General features: G+C 37.9%; 1 protein-coding gene across 1 annotated transcript in view; it reads right to left on the bottom strand.

Moving 5' to 3' along the window:
* LOC117399671 (thrombospondin type-1 domain-containing protein 7A-like) overlaps positions 1–22,807 on the bottom strand; it is a 181,069-nt gene that overhangs the window by 138,946 nt on the left and 19,316 nt on the right. Inside the window, exon 2 of the mRNA XM_033998988.3 lies at positions 6,520–7,060. Coding sequence (XP_033854879.3) covers positions 6,520–6,676 — 157 coding nt within the window. The 5' untranslated portion in view covers positions 6,677–7,060. The remainder of the gene's footprint in view (positions 1–6,519; positions 7,061–22,807) is intronic.

Genomic DNA, 22,807 nt, shown 5'->3' with positions numbered 1-22,807 from the left:
AATAGAATAGGAATAGTTGTGCATGGTGAAACTAGCCTTGTCTTACCAGTGACTGAATTCTGCATATATTTCACACAAAACCAGTCATCCTTTAACATTGTTGGCAGTACATGATGGATGTTTTTGTAAATGAAATGAAAGCATCCCAGGAGACATACTGTAAGTGAAGTGTATGCGAAGTCCAAAACCACAGTCTGCACAAGCCTCAGTGGCTTTTTAACAGGACACATACATGTATTGCTCAACCCTGCGTCACCTGGTTTTAAATAACATTGCTCGTCTTTCAATTTTGACCTCACATTGCTTGAATGGTATATTACAGAACACCCTGTCAGGCAGCAAATACAGATCAAAATATGTAAACCCAAATGAAAGTGGATTGCAATTGTCTAGCTACAGTTTTCTTTGGAAATGCTGTTACACCTGATAATTCTGGTAAAACAAATCACTTAAATTATTCATTTAAGAATAATTTGGACTGTCATAGTCCTTCTGTCAACAGAGAAGAGAAATGTTATTTTATTCAGATGAAACTATATACTATTAAGAGTCAATTAGTTCTTTCTGACAGATTTAAGGAAAAAAAACACTGGACGTTCATCCTAAACCTCACAAGACCACAAGATAAGGTAGCAGCTTACTTCCCTGCGGCTGCTGCTTGCTAATCACCAAATGTTTTGGAAACAAAAGGCTACATTCAGTACTGTATAGGAACAAAGAGAGCAGCTGGACTCACAGTACATGGGAATCTTGCAAAACAGAATTGCTGTGCATGTAAGTGGGAGCGCATGATTACCAGCATTTATAATCTTTTGGCTTTTTATTTTTTAATAACTGGTCTATTAACATAAAAATACATTTATAATAGGTTATAAAGTTCTGTTTAACAGCACACTAAGCTTCTCCTTAGTTCTTTTTATCTGATACTGTTTAACTAAAATACAGAGTGAACAAATCACTTTCTCTGGGGGAGGTCTAGGAATCCCGGGGGCATTGCATTTTCAAAATGCAGCCAGTTCTAATCTCGCAGGCAGGAAGCACTCATTGGTAGTCAATGAATGTGATAGAAAGTGTTTTCAAGAGAAACACCACAAAATACAGTCTGTTAAATATATTAATATGACATTTTTACTTGGCCAGTTTCTCTTGCAAAAATGTGTTTGACAGCTTTGACTGCAACTGATTGATCATATTGTAAATCAACGTTGTTCAGGTAACTGTTGCTATAATTCTAAGCATGTGTCCAGCAACAAATCTTAAAAAAAGTGAGTGAGATCAATACGTAAATCGATTCAATTAATCCTATAAAGTGTCAGTAATAAGTTCAGTGAATTAGTAAAGCACTGCATCCAGTTAGCAACTGAGAAATGAAATTGAAGGGTATTAACTGTCTCATGCATTGTATTTTGACTTGGCAATCAGAGCTAAGCGCTGCGTTTGGTCATTTTTATTTTACAATGTATTATATTTAAGCATACATTTTCTCCTTGTATGTATGCATTGCTTTACACCTGTGAGAACATTACACCAGATTGGCGTAGAGTCCTTGTGACTGAAACACACCCTGCTGTCAAGCTTTAATCACACAAGCTCTCCTGAGCTCTATTTCAGCATCACAGCTTTCTATCCAGGGATATCCTCCATCAGCTCAGCTCTACTCTGATTTCTACAGTAGCCCATTTAGCCTGTGGAAAATCCTAAGTAGGAGATGCTGGAGCATAGCCGAACAATTTGAAAAGGCAGAGATAAATGTTCCTTTCGGATTTGTTGCATTTTCCCTGAAATTCATGGTTCTTTTTTCAAAGTAATTCCCTTGTTTTTAAGATTTTGTTGGTGAAAAAAAAATCAGGTAATTGGAAACATTTTGTAACGCATATGGAACTATAGGCTTTAGAGGTATACTTGGAAACACAATCTGCTACACCCTAAAACCAAAAGTTTAAGAATAAAAGTTTTTTGTGTCCTAAGTATTTTCTAAAACAATGAAACTAAACACTAACATGTATGCAAAATCTGCTACCCAAAATGTATATTTAATTCCTAAACATTTGGTTTTACAATGTTCATGCGGTACATGAATTTCGTTAGGGCTGTTTCGTGTCAATATCATGAATGCAAAAAAAATGAGGAAAACTATCAAGAATAATTACAAAATGGTTAAAGAATGCTGTATTATAATTACAGTGTACAATTTAAACTGTTTTTATAATTACATACTTTTGCAGAATCTGATCTTATTCATGTTGAGGAGAATTGAGTAGGTTTCATAGCATATCAGAAAAATGAGGTGGGTGGGTGTCACAGAATAATGCCTGCTGACCCAAAAGCAAGCAACCAAAGGGCAACCAATGGAACTACAATGCACCCCAAGGTAAGAGACCATGTTGTTACTTGTTACTGTGTTGTCATGAAGGGCTCACTTCAGTGAATAACACCATGCTATCTGGGTCAGCATCTGCCTGCTACCAGTTCCCAGTGCTATCCTCTTCCCCGAATCACTGACTTCTATAGATTGCTGCCCACTGACAGTATTAAAACCATGCTTACTGATTTTCATTGTGCCCCCCTTCTGCTCCACAAAAATATCTATAGTTATATCAAGGCAGAAAACCTGTTTGAGAACAGCATGGCATTGCTGAGGTCAGCGGTTCTCTCAACGGGAGTCTGTGCTTTCAAATGTAATACCTGCAGCTGAAGCCTCAACATTGGCAAGTAGCTGGTGTCAGCAGTATTGGATGGGCTTCTATAAAATAAATAGTTAAACCCTAATTTTAATAAACCTTCATGTATAAATGTTGGAAAAATAGGTAAAGATAATTGGCAAGAAGTACAGTATAAAGGCTACCCAATATGCTACAACTTTTTTAAAAATCATTTTTACAATGTTGATGTATAAAACATTGTTTTTAAATGTTACGGTTCAGTATGTGCCTGTATTCTGTTTCTGTGGTATTTCGAAGATATTACGCTATGCGTGATCAAGTTACAAAATTGCAAAACAGCTGACTATCATGTGCAATTATATCAAAATTGGGGAGTACAGCATTATACATTCAATGCTCAATTCATCATATTAACACCCACAACCTTTTACCAGTTGTTGCAGTTACAAAAGAATACAGTATTTGCTTATTAGTACCTCTAAGCACCACTGATGAGATTAAAAGAGAGGAAAACGTGTCTAGGAGTGTGAGCGGTGATGAGTGGAACAGTTTGTGTTCTGTGTTTAGAACAACTGTCTTAGACTTACTTAGAGGGTCAAGAGGGAGACAGAAACCTCTCTATCATCTCTGAGCATATAGCATGTGTGTTAATCTTTAGCACAAAAGTGTTTAACGGCTAAGCAGTGAAAGCTGACAACATAGGACAGGACACTGATTTATTTAAAATTAGGGATCAAATTACTGTACACAGAAAGCCTTTCCTTTTAAGAGAGACATTAATTATCCAATACATCCTGACAAAGTGGGTACAGCATACTGACTGATAATGTGTGAAGGGAGTGACTTGTTTTTATATATTTCATATATTTTTTGTTGTTGTTTGATTTTACAGCTTTGATTTTACAGAGATTTATTTTTCTATTTTTACACTCAGTGAAAACAAACCTCGATAGCCATATAACTTTTGGTCAACTGTTGTCTGTGCAACTGTTAAAACCACAAAAGGTTATTTAGACACATTTTGGGGAATTAACTAACTTGCTACATTTTATATTTAATTTGTGTTTTTTATAAACAAATAGATCTGCTGGTATCATTAATGATGACTATGAAATGTCACAATAGCAGTTAATAGAATGGCACCTGTACCACAACCAAGTCAGCAAAGCTAAATTGACTTCCTGTCACATTGACTATTTTCTTTTCTGAACAGTCTCTGGTCTGTTTTGGCGTGAGAGTCTGGAATCATGGAAGCTGCAACTGTTTTAGTGTGATTGAACCCCACCAATTCCTTCAGCTTCCATTTAATTATTCCAGATTCTGAGAGGCATGCTCCTGGCTGGATGTTGACAACTCATCACAGTGCACAGTGACAGTCCACTAAATAAAAATAAAATGAAGCACACAGAGGGAGGAAGTGTAAGGGAATCCAGTACTGCACTGGAAAAAAAATGTATATTTTTAAAGAAATTAAAAGTAATAGATAATTAACTGTTTTAAATACATCTACTGTATTGGTGCTTGAGTTATTTAAAACACATTGCTGACTTACTACTCTGAAGTAACCAATGAGTACTGCTAGATATGCATGTGTGTGTGTGTGTGTGTGTGTGTGTGTGTATGTGTTTGTGTTTCTTCCTTTACAAAAAAACTTTGTTTAGAATTACACTACGCATTTGATGCTTATATAATTATTCATAAAACTGTATAGTATTCAACCATAACACACACTGGATAATCCATAATTTCAAACACCAAATCATAAATTCAAAACTGTATCTGTTGACTGATGAAGACATGAGCTGAAGTCTATTTACAGTAGTGCTTAGTTTATTATAGTTTTGTCACTGGAAAATTAGGTAGTCTTTAATAAATGTTACTACAATTAACACAAAAACAGGCATATTTTAATTAATCAGTGTACACATTATAATAGGTATTTCATTTAAAAAATAATCATAATTGAGACATTTCATGCAAAACATATTTTTTTAGGCTGCATATCCTTCTTAAAGAAAATGTTAATAGAGCAAATATAAAGAGAAATTAATAAAACTGTTAATTAAAATGAGATCTATAGTCAAAGGGTGATGTGCTCTTAAAACTATATTGATCGCAATAGCCCGCATTGGAGTGAATAATGTCATTTTCAATAAGATTTTGTGCCATTCCAAAGCATTGTTCTCCTAAGGTTTGTATTTTAACATGTGCATTTGCACTGTTGTTTGCCAAATTAAACTGTAAAAGCAGTCTCTACAGAAAACACTCAGATTTCAAAAGAGGTTTCTAAGAACAATGAGATGGAGAAGACCAACCTACAACACCAGAAGCTCTAACATGCCGTGCTTTAATATTAAATGAAGTCATGTCACTGGGTCACTTGGGCTTAACATTCACACTAATTTACACAGGCTCGCTCAGCCACTGACCGTGTAATCCTGATTACAATTTGTTGAAACTGATACAGCTTTGTAAAGCAAAAAAAGAAATCTGGCTAAACTTTTTTATTATTATTATTTTGGATTGCTTTTCAGTTGGTTAAAAAATAATAACATGATGTGATTTTCTATTGGCTGAGTTCTGCTGCATTTTGATGATTTGTGTTTGATTTCATAAATCTGTTCCCCTGTAATGTCTTTACTCAGCTGTTGGCTAGCTGGAACCTCGTTAAAAATGCAGGATATCAGTGTAATTGTAACCATGGCAGGGGGCCAGGGGCACTTTCTGTCCAGTAAAGCAGACAGTCCTTACTGGTCATTGCCCTTATCCAAATGATTAATGCACTTCTTCTGTATGCTATACTGCTATTATGTTAGCTCCTGATGAGGTCCACTTAGGGGAGACTACTATCCAAGAGTGAGCAAAGCCATTTCTGACATGTGTGGTCACAAAGGCCTAAATACCAGAAATGCTATTTATTTTGGCTTAGCAATGTTGATTGAAAGCTTTCTTTTCTTCCCTGTTTACACAATCACACTTGCTTTTGGTTCTTTATCAGTATCACTTCACTTCATTCATGGATATTTATGCTTTTGTTACTTTATAATTTAGCCTTTCCTTTTAACATGGAGGTTATCAGAAGTTTAATGCTAGAATAGGAGATCATAGCAATAAACAACAAAAATATAAGTTACTAGGTTAACCAGCATCCATTTCATAGTTAAAACTGCATATTTACTAGAAATTGACCTCATTAACTATCCTTCTTCTCTAAAAACGCAACCAAAATTACTTGCCAAAACAATGGACTACAAATTTTCATACAAAATGTTGAAATAATGTAGTTTAATGAACAAACCATAAGAGCTTTAAAAACCCAAACTTCCTATAAAAACAATAGTAACAGACTGTAAAATATATCCTGCAACAAACGCATGCAGGGCACAGACTGTACTGGTAAAATGGCTTCAATGTGCAAATGTCTTTAAAATAAGGTCTTACATGCAACTCTAAAAGCACTTCAGCATAGTGTACTTTAAGAATTGAAACTCAGTGCAAGACCATTTTTCTCTACCACTTTAAGGATGAGGTTTGGTCCCTAGAGTATGCAAACTGATGAGACATTCATTTAGATTAAAAAAAAAAAAAAAAAATACAGAGAAAAATTATTGCTAGGACAAAAATTTTGATTTCCTTATTGGCTACTGCAATAAAGAAAAATTGAATCACTTGTTATGGGCATGACTATATCTGTGCGTTCCCGTGCTAATTTGGTACATGTACCTCTTGTATGGGATACATCAGGCAGCAAACCCCTTGCAGGGCAGCAATAAAACACCCAACTACAATCATTCAATCAAATACAGTAACATATATTTAAACTGAGCAAAAAGAAGAAAAAAAAAGAATCACATACCTGTCTTCCAGACATATGTAGATTTAGTGTCTCTTTCAGTCTGTGCTTGAGCACCCCAGATTCCAAACAGGAGCATAACCATCCACACGCAATGGGCTGATGGAGCAGTCCCCTTTGGACCACTAACTAAGACTGTACCTCTCCCTCTCAGCCCCATACCTCAAGCTGGATGCTTTAATCCACCAGATAAATGGGAAAACCTTTGCGGAAAAGTATATTTCTTTTTCTGGGAGAGCGGGTGGGATTAGTATTCCTTCATGAATGGTGTCGGAAGTCACCTCTCTCAGCTTCTGGTGCGGATTGTCAGTTGAGAAGAATAAAAAACTGCCTAACACAAGGGAACAATAGATCCCTTAGCCGTCACTGCTGCTGCCGCTGCTGATTCCTGCTTCTTCTGTTGTTGGTGTTGCTCCTCTCTCTCCTCTATTCAGCAGATAGTGACAGTTTTCCATCAGTCGAGAGAGACAGCTGTCCACAGGGGGCTGCAGCTGATTGAGCAGGTTATCTGGGTCTGGGAGGTAGCAGTAGTCATTTACACCAGCTAGAGAGAGAGAGAGAGAGAGAGAGAGAGAGAGAGAGAGAGAGAGAGAAATAGGGGAGGGTGAGAGAGAGAATAAAAAGGTCCCATAAACCAATTGCACAGAAGCACTGGTGAATGATGGTACTACAAAAATAAGAATTAAATATTAATTAACACCAGTCAAGAACTCGCAAGAGAATCTCAGATGATTTTCAAAGCATTCAGTAACCCAGACATGATTTGAGTTTAAAAAAAAAGTAATTTCAATCCATCTGAGCAGAAAGTTCATGGACTCCTCAGTCCGAACAAAAATTTGACATCATGTATTACTTTAAATCATTTATGTTATCTGATTTCTGAGACGGATTTACAGATTGAAGACTAAATCAAAACCTCTGAGGTTCAAAATGTTAAATATCGTAGACTGTGTCATGTGTCTTTACAGCTTTGGTTAATAAAATTCAAAGTATGTTACGTGCTATTTGGCCCACATAAACTAAAGACAATTTTGCGAATGGAAAAATAATGAAATTGAGGCTGAACTACTGCCATCATATGGAATTAAACCTTAATCACAAGCATAATAATTAAAACTGCCCTCCTCATTTACTTAATATTACAATTCCACATCAGCCAACAGCACTACCCTGCTGTTTTAATTGTAGTATTTGTTTAAAAAAACAAATGTAGTATTGGGTTTCCATTAAATACAATTTAAAAAATGATTTATTTCAGTACAAATTATGTGCAGTGGATGTTTTCTCATCATAAAATATGGTAGACATAAAAAAATCCCTAAACCAGCTTTTCCTCGTCTGTATTTCATTAAATCATAACACATAAATAAATAAATAAATAAATAAATAAATAAATAAATAAATAAAGCACTAAATGAAGCAGTAATTTGCAAATGAATGTTTAAAGTGATTGGCAAACCAATTGTATTGATACACCAGCACTTCATACATCTAGAAGCAAAACTGATAAAGCCATTGTTATTTTAGGCAGCAAACATGCAGCAAGTCTTCCTGGAGATGCCTGTCACTGTGTAAACCCTTTCCTGTTTTAGCCTTTTTGCAAGTGGATTGAAAGCAGTAATTCAGTACCTCTGACTGCTTAAATATGCAGGCACCAAAAACAAAACTGCAACGCTGAAGGTGGAAGAATCACCTTTGTTTATTTTATACTCTTTTCCCACACCTCTTAGAAGAGAATTAAGGGCTCAGAAAGCATATTGTGCTTGTGTGCTGCTTGCTGCTGAAAAACACTCAACAATCAGTTGATTATATCTTGATAAGTGGAAAAGTCGTGATCCCAGCAAATGTATAACAACCCTCAAGTGTTACAGTATATATTCTTTGGTGTTCATGAGCCTCTAGTCTCTACAGCCCCTTTCACACTGGTACTCCTACCCGGGTGCAGACCTGGGTCCTGGCTACCTGGGTCATAATCCCACATAGTGTGAAACCACGTACCTGGGTCGTACCCGGGTTAACCCGGATCCCAGCGACCCACCTGAGGATGTGGGTTGACATGCTTTGACCCGTGTTGAGCGAGACAAAATGCATGACGGCCGACGAAATAACAAACAGCCACGCCTGCGTTCCGCCAGGAACGTTTTTGTTTATTCTGTTTAGCCGTATTTTTGTTGCTTGAGACACACCATAAGCCAAATTGCAGCAGGGATGAAGAAACATTTGCTCAAATCAACATTTGGGCCGACAGTTCAATCCAGAGAAGCTTGGATGGAAGCGTCTGTAACAAGATGCTTCTGGGGTATTGATCGTGCGTATTGTTTACTTGCGTCTGTCACCCAGGTCAACCCTGTTTTATCAAAAGCAGTGTGAAATTGCATAACCGACCCGCATGACACCGGGCCCTGACCTGGGTAGAGCATGCCAGTGTGAAAGTGGTTTCAGACACTAGCGGTCTATTGGGGTCTTTCTCACATATAGCACTACAGACAATAATTCAAATATGAAACTTGTAACTTAATCTCCGTCAGTGGTATAAATTGAATACCATAATAATTAATGTACTGTATAACATTTTCTACACTGTGTCCTTTTATAATGCAGGAATTGATATTAAGAAACAAAATGTTAACTTTGCATTAAATTGTGTGCTTATGAATAAAATGTTTTTAAATATACTAAGTTAAGCAAGCTCTTAAGAGGAGATGCATTTGTGTAATACTGGCTTAGACAAAGAATAGCATGAAGAGAAAAGTGATGAAACCAGAAAGAAGTCTTTGTGCTGTTCACATGCACAAGCAGATGTACACTCGGCTACTCCTCTGCCATTGCATCGCTCCTCATTTGAAAGGGTGGCTCTCTTTAAGGAGAGCGGTCACTGATGTAAAACTCTGACATGTGATATATGACTCATGGTCACATTGACTCTATTGTCTTAAAAACGTTACATGCTTTGTTGTGACTGTTATTTTCTTTAAAGTGTACTTACGTTGTTGGATCTTGTGCATTATTATCAGTAAGATGTTGTTTATTGGTCTCTTCATTTATTTCGAAGATTGCTAGCCTCAGGCTCACATCACATCATAGGGGAATGACAAATACAGTATTTGGCAGTTAATGAGGGGTTTTGAATACCAACATCGTCCCCAGTTGTAACCTGGAGCCTGAAAAGCTCTAGACTAATACATGGCAGAAGGTTCAGGTTAGTTTTAATGTTGGCTGTTTTTAGGAAAGCTATAGACTTATACACGGCAGTTGGTTCAGGTTTGTTTTATGTAGGTTTTTTGGGTATCTGGGTGCTAGACGGGAATTTAAGTGTTGAGTTTGGGGGTGACTGATACTGGTAAGCTTGGTCAGTTGTTAACATATTACTTAACAAACATATTTTATTAAATCTAGGCATGTTTTATGCTAGTTACAGTACACTTTCTACAGTAGAATAAATACATTAATATCTGACTACATCATTTTCGAGGGCTCATTGAAGACCCTGTTGGTCTATCACCAACACTTCACAAACAGTTATATATATATAATGTGGCAATGTGCCACGCCCCTGTGTGTTTATTATGTGTTGTATGTTGCGTGCGTGTGTTAAATGTTGGTGTATAGTCATTGGTACACGGGATATAAACGGGTCTGTGTTTCACGTGTATTTAAAAATATAGATTTATATTTAGGCACGGGGAGGGCACAAATCACTTCACGTGCTGGTTAAATGTAATATGTGAGCACGGGGTTGCACGTAATGAATTCACGTGCTGGGATTCAAGTGAATAATTAATTAGTAATTGAATCCCAGCACAACAGTATATATAGAGACACGTATATATATATATACACACATACAGTCAGAGTCTCTATTATGTAACACTTGACACGCACACAATTGTTTACTGTCTTTGCTTATATTCTGTCACAGGTCTGTATTAGAAAAGGATGGAGGCAGCAACATATCTGGTCAAAGGAAACTACAGAAGGAAGGACTTTACCTTGTGGGGGCTCAGATTATTTCACTGAGGGCAACAATGAAGCACAGTTAAAACGCCAACCTGACCATTCTCGCTTAACTCTCTTCTTGCTTAACATTAATGGTAGTCATGGCCGAACTGAAAATACTGTATTATTTTACTGTTAAGGCCATAGCATCTGTGATCTCACTCATGGCTTTGTCCCCTGTGAAGTCAGGAATCTTTGAATAATGTAGAATTTGTATAGCATTTCATTAAACGTTTCTTTCTGTCAGACACTAGATATGGGTCATTTCATTTGTTTTATGCAACATGACACATTTATATTGTGTTTAATTAGCTTATAATGCACCATTACCTTCTGAACTAACTGTATGACTTTTCTAATACATATTATGATTCTTTATTTCTTTTTACAATATAATAACCCTATTCACCCTGTTCACCTAATTATTTCACCTGATTGGTTTTAATTCTTGCAAGACAAGACCATTTCTGCATGTGCCTTTTTCAATTAGACACTGCATGCTGAGAATAATTAGCTTTACAAAGACTGAACAAATTAGTTCTCTGCAAAATAATGGCTTGGCTTTTAAGAAAGATTGTAGTACAATATCCAGAGAGCAGTCTGTATTAATTTTAATTACATTTTTTAATTAACAACTTCCCCTTTTGCCCAAACCACATGTATCAATGCAGAATGTCACTTGCTGTGTTGCCAGGAAGAGTTAATTGCTCATATTCTATCATGTACATGTCTTTTCATGACTGTTTGTCCCATTTACATCACTTAATTTGCAACTGCTTAAAATCAATAAGAATATACTGTATGGATACATTCAACAATAAAAAGTGATTATTTGATTTCATATCACTTAAATGTCAAAGGAGTGATACCTACAATACTTCAAATATAAAACACAATAGGCTTTTGAACCTCTCAATCAAACATATATTGCAAATGCTTCCTTCAATTCCCTTCTCTGGGCCCTGCTGCACTACATTGATTTGCACTGTTACTCCATGTGGCGAAGTGGTTAACAGTGTGCAGGTGCAGGAATGCAGCAGTGATCAATGAACAGACAGACAACGGTAGTCCAGGTGCAATTTTATTTATGACAAAACGGCAGTAAGCAATAACAATGAGAAACAGGCAACACAGCGGCATGTATTGCACTGTTTTAATCCAGTTTGGTCCCGAAATAATAGTCCCGATCTTAAACACTCACACATAGCACAAAACACAATAAAAGTCCACAGTGCATGATAAAGTGCTCGTGCTGCCAATACAGTTATTCGTGAAACAAAGTGCAGTGTAGTCCGGTTTGTGCTGGCCTCTGGCGACAGCTCCGGATTGTGTTAACCGTCTAAATAACAACAAACAGTATATTTAATAACGAGAAAACAAACAAAACACTCACGATAATAACACACGTCTTTCCTTTCGGTTCAACTTAACCATAACAAGGAACCCCTTTTGTACTGTCAATCATGACCCCTTGGTTAACTAGTGCAACCGCTCCTCCAATCAGCGGCTACCACGTTGTTTCCCTTCCGGGTCCATGATTTAGTGTCTTGTAGCTCCGCCCCCTTTCTAGATGAGTGACTTCCTTCTAACCCTGGGAATGAATTGTCTGGCCATCCAGTCCAGGGCACTGTGTTCTCTTTACACAGCGCCCTCACAGGTCGGGAGAGAGATTTAGCACCAAGAATCAGAGATTTAGCACCAAGAATCAAACTCCAATTTACATAGACTGAACCCCCAATGAACGGCATTTCTCACTAGACACTCAGTACTGTTCATTTACCCTTGAATAGGACATGCTAGAATTTCTAGAAATACCTGTCACATATACTTACATTTGCTGAATATTACATAGCCATTTGAAGGCATTAAAAAGGACTTCTAGTCATTGAATTATTATTATTTTTTTTTTTTTGTATTTCTAAATTCAGCACTAGTCTTTAATAGTTATGGATAACACTGTTGCCAAATAACGTAATACAGTTTATACAGTACCTTACATTTGTTTTACTTCTATCTATGTTTCATGTTTCAGTCTTCGTCGCCAGGGGGTTGCAGCGGTGAACCGGGATGAAAATAATAATTGGGCATTCCAAATTGGGGAGAAAACCGTGGTAAAAACCATTGACGATGACTACATTTAAAAAAAAAAGATAAATCACAACAACCATAAACAAAACACAGTGGATAGGATGATATAGTTCAGTTTTTGTGACTAATACATTCTAATTCTAATAAAAAATGTAGAATTATCGTTCCTCAGTAACTATGTAACAATCTTCTGTTATTCACAAACAAGTTGATACAGTGGGTTTTAAGGGACAAATATTTATCAGGAACCAAGCATAATGCAGCTACATTTTAACAGCTGTTGAAAAACGTAACAATTCAATCCCCCTTCAGTTCTCTATGGACACAAAATGTCAGGTAGTGTACAAACATTGTAAGCCTTTCAACAGCTGTATATCATCTATAAAGTGCACCTAATAAGAATAAGAATAAATGTCACTCATGACATGCTGCAAGAACAAATGTTGTCTTATCAATGTAGGCTTTACTATGAAGAGTTTTTGTTTAGCATCACCTAGAATTTTAGGATATATATATATATATATATATACAGTGCCTTGCGAAAGTATTCGGCCCCCTTGAACTTTGCGACCTTTTGCCACATTTCAGGCTTCAAACATAAAGATATGAAACTGTAATTTTTTGTGAAGAATCAACAACAAGTGGGACACAATCATGAAGTGGAACGAAATTTATTGGGTATTTCAAACTTTTTTAACAAATAAAAAACTGAAAAATTGGGCGTGCAAAATTATTCAGCCCCTTTACTTTCAGTGCAGCAAACTCTCTCCAGAAGTTCAGTGATGATCTCTGAATGATCCAATGTTGACCTAAATGACTAATGATGATAAATAGAATCCACCTGTGTGTAATCAAGTCTCCGTATAAATGCACCTGCACTGTGATAGTCTCAGAGGTCCGTTTAAAGCGCAGAGAGCATCATGAAGAACAAGGAACACACCAGGCAGGTCCGAGATACTGTTGTGGAGAAGTTTAAAGCCGGATTTGGATACAAAAAGATTTCCCAAGCTTTAAACATCCCAAGGAGCACTGTGCAAGCGATAATATTGAAATGGAAGGAGTATCAGACCACTGCAAATCTACCAAGACCTGGCTGTCCCTCTAAACTTTCAGCTCATACAAGGAGAAGACTGATCAGAGATGCAGCCAAGAGGCCCATGATCACTCTGGATGAACTGCAGAGATCTACAGCTGAGGTGGGAGACTCTGTCCATAGGACAACAATCAGTCATATACTGCACAAATCTGGCCTTTATGGAAGAGTGGCAAGAAGAAAGCCATTTCTTAAAGATATCCATAAAAAGTGTTGTTTACAGTTTGCCACAAGCCACCTGGGAGACACACCAAACGTGGAAGAAGGTGCTCTGGTCAGATGAAACCAAAATCGAACTTTTTGGCAACAATGCAAAACGTTATGTTTGGCGTAAAAGCAACACAGCTCATCACCCTGAACACACCATCCCCACTGTCAAACATGGTGGTGGCAGCATCATGGTTTGGGCCTGCTTTTCTTCAGCAGGGACAGGGAAGATGGTTAAAATTGATGGGAAGATGGATGGAGCCAAATACAGGACCATTCTGGAAGAAAACCTGATGGGGTCTGCAAAAGACCTGAGACTGGGACGGAGATTTGTCTTCCAACAAGACAATGATCCAAAACATAAAGCAAAATCTACAATGGAATGGTTCACAAATAAACATATCCAGGTGTTAGAATGGCCAAGTCAAAGTCCAGACCTGAATCCAATCGAGAATCTGTGGAAAGAACTGAAAACTGCTGTTCACAAATGCTCTCCATCCAACCTCACTGAGTTCGAGCTGTTTTGCAAGGAGGAATGGGCAAAAATTTCAGTCTCTCGATGTGCAAAACTGATAGAGACATACCCCAAGCGACTTACAGCTGTAATCGCAGCAAAAGGTGGCGCTACAAAGTATTAACTTAAGGGGGCTGAATAATTTTGCACGCCCAATTTTTCAGTTTTTTATTTGTTAAAAAAGTTTGAAATATCCAATAAATTTCGTTCCACTTCATGATTGTGTCCCACTTGTTGTTGATTCTTCACAAAAAATTACAGTTTCATATCTTTATGTTTGAAGCCTGAAATGTGGCAAAAGGTCGCAAAGTTCAAGGGGGCCGAATACTTTCGCAAGGCACTGTATATATATATATATATATATATATATATATATATATATATATATATATATATATACAGTACTGTGCAAAAGTTTTAGGCAGGTGTGAAAAAATGCTGTAAAGTAAGAATGCTTTCAAAAATAGTCATGTTAATAGTTTATATTTATCAATTAACAAAATGCAAAGTGAGTGAACAGAAGAAAAATCTACATCAAATCAATATTTGGTGTGACCACCCTTTGCCTTCAAAACAGCATCAATTCTTCTAGGTACACTTGCACAAAGTCAGGGATTTTGTAGGCATATAGTCAGGTGTATGATTAAACAATTATACCAAACAGGTGCTAATGATCATCAATTCAATATGTAGGTTGAAACACAATCATTAACTGAAACAGAAACAGCTGTGTAGGAGGAATAAAACTGGGTGAGGAACAGCCAAACTCAGCTAACAAGGTGAGGTTGCTGAAGACAGTTTACTGTCAAAAGTCATACACCATGGCAAGACTAAGCACAGCAACAAGACACAAGGTAGTTATACTGCATCAGCAAGGTTTCTCCCAGGCAGAAATTTCAAGGCAGACAGGGGTTTCCAGATGTGCTGTCCAAGCACTTTTGAAGAAGCACAAAGAAATGGGCAACGTTGAGGACCGTAGACGCAGTGGTCGGCCAAGGAAACTTACTGCAGCAGATGAAAGACACATCATGCTTACTTCCCTTCGCAATCGGAAGATGTCCAGCAGTGCCATCAGCTCATAATTGGCAGAAAACAGTGGGACCCTGGTACACCCATCTACTGTCCAGAGAAGTCTGGTCAGAAGTGGCCTTCATGGAAGACTTGCGGCCAAAAAGCCATACCTCCGACGTGGAAACAAGGTCAAGCAACTCAACTATGCACGAAAACACAGGAACTGGGGTGCAGAAAAATGGCAGCAGGTGCTCTGGACTGATGAGTCAAAATTTGAAATATTTGGCTGTAGCAGAAGGCAGTTTGTTCGCCGAAGGGCTGGAGAGAGGTACACGAATGAGTGTTTGCAGGCAACAGTAAAGCATGGTGGAGGTTCCTTGCAAGTTTGGGGCTGCATTTCTGCAAATGGAGTTGGGGATTTGGTCAGAATTAATGGTCTCCTCAATGCTGAGAAGTACAGGCAGATACTTATCCATCATGCAATACCATCAGGGAGGCATCTGATTGGCCCCAAATTTATTCTGCAGCATGACAACGACCCCAAACATACAGCGAAAGTCATTAAGAACTATCTTCAGCGTAAAGAAGAACAAGAAGTCCTGGAAGTGATGGTATGACCCCCACAGAGCCCTGATCTCAACATCATCGAGTCTGTCTGGGATTACATGAAGAGAGAGAAGCAACTGAGGCTGCCTAAATCCACAGAAGAACTGTGGTTAGTTCTCCAAGATGTTTGGGCCAACCTACCTGCCGAGTTCCTTCAAAAACTGTGTGCAAGTGTACCTAGAAGAACTGATGCTGTTTTGAAGGCAAAGGGTGGTCACACCAAATATGGATTTGATTTAGATTTTTCTTCTGTTCACTCACTTTGCATTTAGTTAATTGATAAATATAATCTATTAACATGTCTATTTTTGAAAGCATTCTTACTTTACAGCATTTTTTCACACCTGCCTAAAACTTTTGCACAGTACTGTATATATATATATATATATATATATATATATATATATGTGTGTGTGTGTGTGTGTGTGTGTGTGAACATCATTTTTTTCATAAAACATATTTTATTGAACATCATGTAATCAAAGAAACTACAAAATGATATTGCAAATGTCAACCGGAGGCCATAATAGTAGTACAGCATTTCATGTTAGATTTTGAATTGCCACATTTTTCATTTTTTGTCAGTTTTTCGTTAAATATATGGAAAACTACAAAGCGGTAATTAAGTAAGTTAACATAACATTACTCAGCAGGTTTCATTCGACTTAATGGAGCAAAATGTGTTAATTATATAGGGTGATGTAAAATGTTTGGCCATAGCTGTATATTTAAGGGTTCTCACTGACATCTACAAAGAAATCAATAAACTGCAGAAATTGATATATATTGCACTGCAGACATTCAAATTGGGTAACACACATCTACATCCAGATCCACCAGCAGGCCCTTTCAGAGCACAAGCAGCTGCAGGCGAGGGGTGCAAGATGGGGAGGGGGGAACCTATTGAGGCTGATCCAATTTAGATATGCAAATGGTGTTGCAAGTCCTTGAAAGGAACATCATGGCAGATTTTTTTTTTTTTTTTTTACCTCAAGTTCAGGGAAACAATAAACCTAATCGAATGAAAACATGCTCCTATTGTTAAGTTTAGCATTCTAAAACAATTAACAGTGATTCAAAAAGCAAATCTATTTACAGAAAGAACAAAAAAAAGAACTCTGCAGGGTTTAAATAGAAGGCTGTCAAGCCAGCATGGTGTAAAGGGACAAGTTTCCTTCTGTACCAACTCCACCATCGGAGTCTGGGGAATAGCAGTAGGCAAGAGCTGATGTGAGAAATAACAAGTTTTGTGTTTCTCAGGAGTATGCAACCCATTTAAATACAGCATGTTTTGGGATTGTCAAAAGATGTACATTGCCTGTATCAGGGTTAGAAAAGGACAATCTAATTAAACCAGTTCCGGTTTCACAGAAAACCAGAGACAGATCATGTAAGTGGTGACCCACAAAGACACTGACTGAAAAATGCTGTCTGCCACTTAAGTTGATTTTGTCACGGTCAGAAGCACAGGTGCGTTGGTCTTAATGAATAGCTAATGATAATGTACATTAGAAAATGATTCAGTATCATTAGCCAATCAGCTTCCAGCTTTAGCAGGCTTCTAATAGACACAATTGGTACAAATGGTTTTTATTATCCACCAAAACCAGCAAATCAATACTGTGTGTACCGACGACAGCAACCAGTCATGTACCCGCAACTGCCGAGTCATCCAATCACAGCCTGTCAGCTCAACTGAAGCTCAGAGACAGCATCTTTTAACAACAAAAAACCGAGACATGGACAATTCAGTAATATTGCTCCATTAAGATATCTGGCACTGTCCAGAAACTATAAGCTGCTCTGACAAGTAAAACATTAATTGTTTAATAAAGTTATTTGGTTTTCTATTTTTTATTTATGTGATAATTTCTGAACATTTTTGGAACTATTTTCCTAAAACGTTTCTCAGTGAAAGAGTACCCAACAAATCATTACAAAAGCAAAGTGTATCTAGAGTTTAAGGCGTTTTAAACAAAATCATGAGAAAAATCATTTTCTAATAGCAATAGTGCCCTCTCGGTGATGTCTCTACTGTCTGGTAGTTGACCTTGACTTTGGTTAGCCCTGTCACCTTCAGCTCGGGACGTATAACCCCAGTCGCAATCAACTACCAGACGGTAGGCTCAGGCTCTGTCCAGACAGCTCTCTTTTCTCAGTTTAACTTTAATCTGTAAAACAGTCAACCACCTATAGAGCTACTAGTAATGTAACTATAATTGTGTCAGCAAGCAGGGGGAATGTGGGAAATGGGGACAGGAGCTCTCCTCTAAAGAAAAAGCTTAAATAATCACTGATCAGTACTGAAGATCAACTGAGCAACACCATCTTAAATGTGCTGCAGAAAAAACAAAATGGAAGAGACGCGATGATTAAACAAGCGGTACGGGTGACTTTAGATGACGTTCACTGTGCAAATTAAGAAACAGACAATTAAAAACACAAATGATACAAACAAAGCTTTAATGGAAGTCTTTGATGTACATAGAAAATCACCAAAGAAGCTACAGTCCAGATTTCATAACATGCATTCCACAGTGCTGTCAAACACGAGTTACCAGTCAGCAACAGATTGAGCAACTGCAAACAAGGCAGCAGAGATGGACGACAGGAGCCGAAGAAAGAACCTACGACTGCTGTGTTTCGCTGAATCCAGAGATGGTCTTATTCTCGACTTGATTACATTTTTGCATCTCCAGGGCTCATTAATTCTGTGATGAAAACCGACATCTTTCCAATTGTTCTATCAGACCATTCCCCAGTGCTCTGTAATTTCACTCCCATTAACCCAACCTTGCATACCACTAGGTGGCTTTCAAAACCTCTGTGCTGCAAAATGCGGAATTCCTAGCACAACTTCATTTTAAATTAGCAATTTAATTCTGACTCCTCTGAGAATTCACAGATGTTGTGGGAGGTTACTTAATGTTTTCTGAGAGGTAACTGTACTGCCTTCTTCTCATTATATTTAAACTCCTCTCTGAATAATAATAATAATCTAGAACAGTGGTTTTTAACCTCTTATATATATATATATATATATATATATATATATATATATATATATATATATATATATATATATATATATATAACAGTACCCCGATTTCAGTTCAAGTACCCCTTTACTAGTGTCACTTCACTGAATGGCATCACAGTTACAATAAAAGGTAGAATCATCTGATTAACAAGTACATTTTCCCAGTTTATTTAATATATAATTTATGTCACAGTTTGGGATTGACAATCTGCTGTTTTAGGATAGAATACCAAACAGTAATTATTCAAACCTTTAATTACAAGTCTTTTGATGCACAGAATATCAGTATTTGGGAATCTCTTCTAAAGCACACGTATTAACTGTCTATTCGGCAAAGTTATTATAAACAATCCAAAATAGTCTGCACTGCAAATGTTTATCATGTTACCATTTACTTCCCATCTCAATATAACTGTGTGCCATTTAACATGTTTACAACATCAAAAACATTAACTTGAAGATGAAACATTAATAATATAGTATATTATCTTAAGAAAGCGTGCTTGGAATACAGGTTATTTATTAATAGAAATACAAAGTAATTCTCATCACAGATGCAATCATGTATGCTTGTCACATGCCACGTTTTGTTTGCAAGAGGAACATATAAGTAGAAAGGATTTTGGTGCAGCCACAATTGAAAAACTATATATAGAGGGGGGCAGGACAAAGCCCTGCAGTAAATTAAATGTGTTGTGGTTATTTAGCACGTGTGAACGTATGGTTATGATTTAAAATGTATAGTTTATTTAAACAGGTGATGTTATTTTTGTTGTGTTTAAATGTATTTTGAGTGTTTTATTTTTATTATTGCTGGTTTAAATGTGGTCTGGCAGAGGCAGTGTTGGCAGCTCATCTCTGCCAGACAGCTCGTGAGACTTAATTAACAGGGGTGCACCCGAGCCCAGCCTTTGGGGGTGCCCAGCCCCGAGTCAATTATTTTTCTGAGCCCACTTTAATGACTAGATGTAAAAAAAAAATATAGACAGTGCCGTCTAATCTACTGCGATTAGAAAAAGAAACCGTAGCAAGGTAGTATTGGTGGACTGTCAATCAAAACTCAAATTCGCAAATCACAGCTGACAGATTGTTTATCCGGAGGCGGGATGCAACAAGCGCTCTGGTAATAGGTCAGTGTTAAAGTCATGTGATTGCTCTGTTGGGAGATGTGATCCTAAAGGCGTAATTTCATGAGACAGAACAGAACTGAACAATCTGATTTGGCAAAACCGTTCCAACTTCCTGCCGTGGAACATGTTGTTCGGTCGAACAGCCTGGTCTGCACACAATGAAACATGGTGATGGCCCGCAGGTACAGCTATGGCCAAAAGTTTTGCATCACCTACTTTTCTTTTTGTTGGATTAAGACAATTAAAAAAAAAAAACTAGATTAACATAATTTAGATGTTTTACTTAACATCATGTAATCAAAGAAACTGCAGAACGATATCACAAAAGTATACAGGAAGGTAGCGTGATAGTAGTACAGTATTTCATGTTAGATTTCGAAATGTCACTTTTTTAATTGTTGTCCGTTTTTCGTTATGTATGGAAAACCACTTCACAGTCTCGGCACCAGGGCCCAGTAAATCCTAGTGCAGAATGTGACCATCTCCAGATTAATTGATTAATTGATTAATTTATTGCTAATCTGGAGATGGTCACCGGTATAAAAACCAGCAGCTTTTGCTGGTTGGGGTGGGTGTTTGGAAGGAGGAACGTGAGCGAGTGAGCCGAAAGAGAATCTAAAACGAAAGTCAAAAGAAAAGAAAGCAATTTCTCCTCGTGCACAGGAGACACTATAGGAAAAAGGAAGATTTGGTGTTTCAATGACTATTGTGAAATTCCAATTGCTAGCAAATACAGTCCAATGTGTATACCCTTGAAAATCCTAGAGATATTCATTGCGAAAGCTGGAAATTAGAAATGAAGCATTCCAGGTGCACAGATAAAGACCAGAGAAAATCTGTAACCCTGAATTATTTTTTGAAACAGATGGTAATGCATGCCCTACAATTGTTATTTGAATATGTCATTTTGTCCTGTGTTCTTATAGTATTTTTCCAAGGCCAGTTTAGGAAGAACTGGGCAAAATTTGACTGTAGGGGTAACAAGCCAAGATCTGGATTTGTATATTACCTTTCAAGAAATGACTTAACCTGACATAAATCTCACAGTAGGGATGACTGCTGTACTACAGTATGTTATTCTATATCCTTTGCTAAAATAGGAAGAACAAAGCAGTTGCCAAACAATGACCCGAGAGAGATAACCAGGTGTATGGAAGAAAAAACATTTCACAGTAAAATGTCAGGATATATCTCAGGAACATATAGTTATTTAAAAAACAATTGTTTTCATATCTTTACCCCCCCCCCGTGTTAAATCTGTTTACTGTAGGATTTAGGGTACAGGATGCAGCTGGATAAATTGGCTGACAGACAATGCTGAATGTTAAATAGGCTGTCACTAACCTGACCTAGAACTGTATTTTTTTGTTGTTTTTTTGTTGTTTATTTTTTAAATGCCAGAACAAGTACATCTAACTTGTGTGAGCGCTAATAAAAAAGGATCTTTTTACTTGCATTTCTACAGTTCTATCTTTTCATACTGTACCCTCACATGTTTATAGTTTTGAGTGAAAAATTAAACACTGTATATAGTTATACTGTAGCTATATTATTATTATTATTATTTATTTCTTAGCAGACGCCCTTATCCAGGGCGACTTACAATTGTTACAAGATATCACATTATACATTATTTCACATTATACAGATATCACATTATTTTTACATACAATTACCCATTTATACAGTTGGGTTTTTACTGGAGCAATCTAGGTAAAGTATCTTGCTCAAGGGTACAACAGCAGTGTCCACCACTGGGGATTGAACCCACAACCCTCCGGTCAAGAGTCCAGAGCCCTAACCACTACTCCACACTGCTGCTATATTACATCATAACACGTTTTTGTTATTTCTGTATGATAAAAGTGTTTCCCTTTCAATTCGAAATGCCAGTGGGTGGATTTCCTAGGGACCCTATGTGCCCAAACCCTCAGTGCAGGGTTATGGAGACACACTTGAAAAGGGCCTACGCAGAGGAAATGCAGGTGACCTGCCTGGCTAACACGATGGGTATCGTGACTGCATACTTGGCTGGTGTGCTCACAGTGACCCCGCTCCCAGAACCGGTGGCCACTGGGCATCGCCTCCTTTCAAGTACGCTGCTCCTGCTCCGGAGCCTGTCAAGCCTGGTGGTGGCTCGTAGACAGCTATGGCTTTCACAGGCAAGGGCGTCTGACACGGATAAGGCGCGTTGCTGGACACGCCGATATCCCCGGGACATACCTTCGGGCCGGCTGTGGAGGAGATCTTACAGCGCTCCCATCGAGAGCACGAAGCATCTCGGCAAGTGGCCGCACTGCTCCCTCCCCATGCTCCGGTGTGGGGTAGGTTGAGCCATTGGCAGGCCCCACAGAAGCATACCGTCAAAAGGCTACAGCGGCGATGGGCAACCAAGCCCTTCCGCAGAGCATAAGCAGAGCACATCCAGTTGGCAATTCCAGGGCTGTCATCCTAGGCAACCGCCTCAGAGTGCGCTGCCCCAACCTCAGCAGCCCCAGCAGGGTCCCTGAAGGCTTGCAGCCTCAGACCCATCCTTTCGACGCACAACAGCTGCAATACTGGCGGGGTGGCACCTCGGACACCTGGGTGCTCGCTACCGTGCACAA

Source organism: Acipenser ruthenus, chromosome 4 (genome assembly GCF_902713425.1).
Source record: "Acipenser ruthenus chromosome 4, fAciRut3.2 maternal haplotype, whole genome shotgun sequence".
NCBI lineage: Eukaryota > Metazoa > Chordata > Actinopteri > Acipenseriformes > Acipenseridae > Acipenser > Acipenser ruthenus.
The sequence above is the reverse complement of the archived record's forward strand: the minus strand, read 5'-3'. Positions and strand labels throughout refer to the sequence as shown.